The sequence below is a fragment of the Salmo salar genome, chromosome 26 (assembly GCF_965601325.2).
Source record: "Salmo salar chromosome 26, fSalSal1, whole genome shotgun sequence".
NCBI classification, from domain to species: domain Eukaryota; kingdom Metazoa; phylum Chordata; class Actinopteri; order Salmoniformes; family Salmonidae; genus Salmo; species Salmo salar.
In genome coordinates, this window is record NC_138316.1 from 35,449,555 (window position 1) to 35,455,468 (window position 5,914).

At 40.1% G+C, this 5,914-nt stretch overlaps 1 protein-coding gene across 1 annotated transcript; it reads right to left on the reverse strand.

The window, feature by feature from the left end:
- Nucleotides 1–890: 890 nt before the first annotated feature.
- On the reverse strand, nucleotides 891–4,542 carry LOC106587812 (guanosine-3',5'-bis(diphosphate) 3'-pyrophosphohydrolase MESH1). Its single transcript, XM_014176455.3, has 4 exons — nucleotides 4,259–4,542; nucleotides 4,078–4,133; nucleotides 3,508–3,748; nucleotides 891–2,531 (listed from the first exon to the last, which is right to left on the reverse strand). The coding sequence occupies exons 1-4, from the start codon at nucleotides 4,368–4,370 to the stop codon at nucleotides 2,401–2,403; spliced, it is 540 nt and encodes a 179-aa protein (XP_014031930.1). The 5' UTR covers nucleotides 4,371–4,542; the 3' UTR covers nucleotides 891–2,400.
- Between the last annotated feature and the right edge of the window lie 1,372 nt (nucleotides 4,543–5,914).

The window sequence follows — 5,914 nt, forward strand, 5'->3', positions numbered from 1 at the left end:
TGAGTTACCTCAAGAGGATGTAGCGTTGATTAGGGATACGCACTTGCCTACCAGGTGACGTGCCTATCAGGTGGCAAGGGAGGAGATGGGGAACAAAGTGAAAATGACATGGCTTGGGAACACCTCTCGGAGCCTGTGGCCGGAAAGGGGAAGACTGGGTGAAAGCATGAGGCTTTTTAGGGCTTTCATTTTTGCCAAACTCAGCAGAAAAGTATCCTGGAGGCATAGTCAGGCGAAGAGACAGTGGGAATTGTCATGTTATCAGACTTTGGCTTTTCATGCATATATAATTATGCATAGCTTACCACATTGTTAATACTGTTATGTTTTGTGTTTTATTATCATTGTCCATCTATAAATCATTTCAAAGTTTATGTAATGTTGAACAGTATGGAGTTACATGTTCAAAACGGGGGACTGATGGATTCTAAACTTGAAACAGGGTTAATTATCAAGTATCCTATTGAAATATTGAGTGCTATGTTTTAGAGGGTTTACAGCAGAAGTTAATGGTTATCTGTAGGAGGAAGGTATATGGTGGGTGCAATTAAGCTTGGAATATACTGAGTGTAGGGAAAACAATCATATGTGGTAGGCATTGATAAGGGGAGAGTCATGGATTAGTGATGAAGGGGGTGGAGGTCAGGTCACGCTAAGGGAGAAGCAAAAGTGTACTGCCTGTATCACTTAGTTTCCTGCTTAGCAATGAAGATACATAGTTTAGTGAGGAGGAGACTCCACCCAAAGTGGGGTACATATACCACCACTATAGTAACCATGTCTTTGTCGATTCAGCTGTTCAATACTTTGGGAAGAATACACTTGGTTTGAGCTTTCAGAAAAGGTAATATACAGTAGCCTGAAACATTCAGATGAAGGATAGGCCTACCTAGCTACAGATTGTTTTATTTAACCTTTATTTAACCAGGTAGGCAAGTTGAGAACAAGTTCTCATTTACAATTGCGACCTGGCCAAGATAAAGCAAAGCAGTTTGACAACATACAACGACACAGAGTTACACATGGAGTAAAACAAATATACAGTCAATAATACAGTAGAAAAATAAGTCTATGTACAATGTGAGCAAATGAGGTGAGATAAGGGAGGTAAAGGCAAAAAAAGTCCATGGTGCAAAGTAAACACAATACAGCAAGTTAAACACTGGAATGGTAGATTTGTAGTAGAAGAAAGTACAAAGTAGAAATAGAGATAATGGGGTGCAAAGGAGCAAAATAAATATAAATACCGTAGGGGAAGAGGTAGTTGTTTGGGCTAAATTATAGATGGGCTATGTACAGGTGCAGTGATCTGTGAGCTGCTCTGACAGCTGGTGCTTAAAGCTAGTATTGTATACCAGATAATGTAATATAACCAAAGATTTTTGATATCCATTACTGGGCATTACAGGTTTGCCTATACAAAACATTGCCATGGACTTTTCAACTAACTTGGTATTGGCGATACGATCTTTGTTCTCAATTCGGAAGAAATGTGTATCTTATCAAGTGTCTGTGTTCAGATATAGGTGGTTCTCCAAAAACCACAGAATATTCAGAAAGACTGTAAAATCTACACTTTGCACCGAGTGAGGAGTTCCCTCGCCATTTTAGCTGCCAGACATCTTGTATTTCCCAACATCTTTGCAGGAACTAGTCGTTTCTATGCGACGCGGCCACGTATAAGTAGATGACAGCACATCACACAGTGTGACAAAAAATAAAAAAGATCCACACATGCAAGAGGCATTTCTCACTTGATACAAAACGTGTATTTTACTCTTTCTAAATATATTCTGGTTTTTGGAGAAGCACCTGCAACTGAACAGACATTTTAAGGTACACATGTCTTCCCGAATCGAGAACAAAGAAAGTACAAGCAAGAACAGGTTAGTGGAAAAATTGCTTCGGACCCATTCTACTAGCAAAATTTATAATGGCTACTATGGAATAATTTACATATCACCATTTTAATGTATAGCTAATTGTATCCCTAAACCCCTACATTTATATACTTACAAAAATAACACACAAAACAAATCTATACAAAAATATATTTTAGTTCAGTGTGACATGACAGAGTAGTCACCATTAAATATTATTATTTAACAATTTTCACCATTACGAGTGCGTAGCATTCCTTTGTTCAATACAGCTAGAACTCAAGGTGACATTGTTGGTTTTCTTATAGGAACACACAATGTATACAAATTACTGTGCTTAAAATGAAGAATCAAATCATCCATAAAAATAAATCCAAAGTGGGACTTTTTCCTTGTGAGAGCTAAGAGTATATTCCATGGAGAAGCTAACAAAGACAATTCGCTTAAAGTCTTACTCTTTACAAAAGTGTGCATCAAGAGTTGTTCTGTTGTGCCACCCTGTGTCAGACGTAGAGAGGTGTCAAAGCTCAACCCCCCTCTGCTTGAAGAGCTCCTCTAAGTGTCTCTCCAGTGCTGGGTTGGTCCCCCTCAGTCCTCTCACTACCTGGGCTGACCACACAAAGTACTCCTGAACACGCTCTGCCGACCAACCTGGCAACCACAACACAGATTTAAATATATGATATGGGACGGGGGTAAAGAGAGGGACAGTCAGACAACCAGAGAGAGAAGCAAGTGAAGAAACGAGAGAGAGAGAGAAGCAAGTGAAGAAACGAGAGAGAGAGAGAAGCAAGTGAAGAAACGAGAGAGAGAGAGAGAGAGAGAGAAGCAAGTGAAGAAACGAGAGAGAGAGAGAGAGAGAGAGAAGCAAGTGAAGAAACGAGAGAGAGAGAGAGAGAGAGAAGCAAGTGAAGAAACGAGAGCGAGAGAGAGAGAAGCAAGTGAAGAAACGAGAGCGAGAGAGAGAGAAGCAAGTGAAGAAACGAGAGCGAGAGAGAGAAGCAAGTGAAGAAACGAGAGCGAGAGAGAGAAGCAAGTGAAGAAACGAGAGCGAGAGAGAGAAGCAAGTGAAGAAACGAGAGAGAGAGAGAAGCAAGTGAAGAAACGAGAGAGAGAGAAGCAAGTGAAGAAACGAGAGAGAGAGAAGCAAGTGAAGAAACGAGAGAGAGAGAAGCAAGTGAAGAAACGAGAGAGAGAGAAGCAAGTGAAGAAACGAGAGAGAGAGAAGCAAGTGAAGAAACGAGAGAGAGAGAAGCAAGTGAAGAAACGAGAGAGAGAGAAGCAAGTGAAGAAACGAGAGAGAGAGAAGCAAGTGAAGAAACGAGAGAGAGAGAAGCAAGTGAAGAAACGAGAGAGAGAGAAGCAAGTGAAGAAACGAGAGAGAGAGAAGCAAGTGAAGAAACGAGAGAGAGAAGCAAGTGAAGAAACGAGAGAGAGAGAAGCAAGTGAAGAAACGAGAGAGAAGCAAGTGAAGAAACGAGAGAGAGAGAGAGAGAGAGAGAGAGAGAGAAGTATCCTGATAGGCTAGACAAACTGATACCCTACGACATTTACCTAGTCAGTTGGTTGGATCAAGAGGCTGAATAAAGACAGACAGACAGCATGCGAGAGAGAGAGAAACAATCACCTGTTGGTGTGCAGCGGTTGATGTCTCTCAGGTTGTATAGTTTGTCAGCCAGTTTGACCAGTTTGGCCTGGTGGCTGGCATGAGGTGCATACTCCACCTGCTGACGCTTTGTCTCCTCCTTGGACAGTGCCTTGTCGTCTGTCACTTCCTGGACGAGCCGCGCCACCGTTTGCCCAAAGACGGCCTGTAACTCTCCTATGCTGGTGTCAGTGTCCTCCACTGTGTCATGGAGCAAAGCTGCCTGAGGACAGTTGGAAAAGACAAAAATATCAGTGAAATACCAGTCATTCCTGTTAACAAACTCTGGCTAACACAAACTCAAGAAATGTTGAACGTTTTAATGAGCTTAACATTGCCCATTGACTGATGCATCATTACAAAGTCATAAACCCCACCTGAATCTAAAATGTATCTTCTTCAAACCTTAACCAAACTGCTAACACTATGCCTAACACTTACCTGAAACACATTTTTATTTGAATAATTTTTTTATATGGGCAGTTTTGACTTTGTGGCTGTGCGATTTTGTGGAAAGCAGTATTTTGAGTGTCTGAAACACAAAACACTTACTTGCAAAACTTCAATGTCTGTGATCCCACCTTCATGGCTTAGGATCCTTGCCACTCCTGCAAAATTATGAACACGGCAAATGTAAATGCAGATATTCACGCAATGAAGCCTGAGTGGAGAGATAGGTTCTTAGCAATAACTATCTAGCTGGATAGCTGTTAGATTGTTGTCATAACTGTACCTATTGGGTGCGTGATATATGGAGTTTGTTCCGCGTCTTTACGTCGTTGATTGCGGTGCTTTTCAGCAGCGAAGTTGACAGTCTCCAACAAAATGACCGAATCTGAACTCATGCTGCAAAAGTAGTTATTGACACAATACAGACAGTATATTAACGTTTGATCACAGTTGATCAAACTCGCACATCTCAGTGATGTCAGCGTTGCTGCCTTCTCTTTAAGGGCGCGTTCCTCCAGGGAGAGGCTATACCGACACGCCTGTTGTCCAAAATCATGACGTATATCGCCAGCCTGGTCTCATACACTAGACGTAACATAGCAAACGTAAATCTGGTACGCCATACTAGTATGACATGATTTGTATGACTACATAAGATAGACGGTTAATGTTAGCTAGCAGGTCCACCGAGGCCAAGGCTAGTGCCCTATAAAATCTGCAGTACGGAGAATTACATATTTTACTTTCAGTTTTGTACACCAGCTTCAAACAGCTGAAAATACAACATTTGTGGTTATGGAATATATAGCGGTTTAGAGGGTACAATGACTCTACAATCTACTTGCTTGTTTTGTAAATTGAAATTAGGTGAACTATAAGAATTTTAGCAACCATGAAATGGAAGAGCATTTCTGCATAGTACATCTTTAAGTATCAAAAGTAAAAGTATAAATAATTTCATATTCCTTATATTAAGCAAACCAGAAGGCACGATTTTCGTGTTTTTTTATTTACGACTAGCTAGGGGCACACTCCAAGACTCATCATTTACAAACGAAGCATTTGGGTTTAGTGAGTCCGCCAGATCAGAAGCAATACGGATGACCAGGGATGTTCTCTTGATAAGTGCATGAATTGGGCAATATCCTGCTAAGCATTTGAAATTTAACGAGTACTTTTGGGTGTCAGGGAAACTTTAGGGAGTAAAAAGTACATTCTATGTAGTGGAGCAAAAGTAAAAGTTGTCAAAAATATAAATAGTAAAGTACAAATAACCCCAAAAACTACTTAAGTATTACTTTAAAGTATTTTTACTTAAGTAATTTAAATCACATGTGCCCTACAAAAAAACTGCTAAACAACAGCCTCTAGATAGCTGCACACTAGAAAAATAAAAGGTAACTACACCCCAAAAAATTCTCAAACATTTCCCATACTTTAAAAGTTTTCTTAAATGTTTGTTTATTTCACCTTAATTTAACCAGGTAAGCCAGTTGAGAACAAGTTCTCATTTACAACTGCGACCTGGCCAAGATAAAGCAAAGCAGTTCGACACATACAACAACACAGAGTTACACATGGAGTAAAACAAACATACAGTCAATAATACAGTAGAAAAATAAGTCTATAAACAATGTGAGCATATGAGGTGAGATAAGGGAGGTAAAGGCAAAAAAGGCCATGTTGGCAAAGTAAATACAATATAGCAAGTAAAACACTGGAATGGTAGATTTGTAGTGGAAGAAAGTGCAAGTAGAAATAGAAATAATGGGATGCAAAGGAGCAAAATAAATAAATAAATACAGTAGGGGAAGAGGTAGTTGTTTAGGCTAAATTATAGATGGGCTATGTACAGGTGCAGTGATCTGTGAGCTGCTCTGACAGCTGGTGCTTAAAGCTAGTGAGGGAGATAAGTGTTTCCAGTTTCAGAGATTTTTGT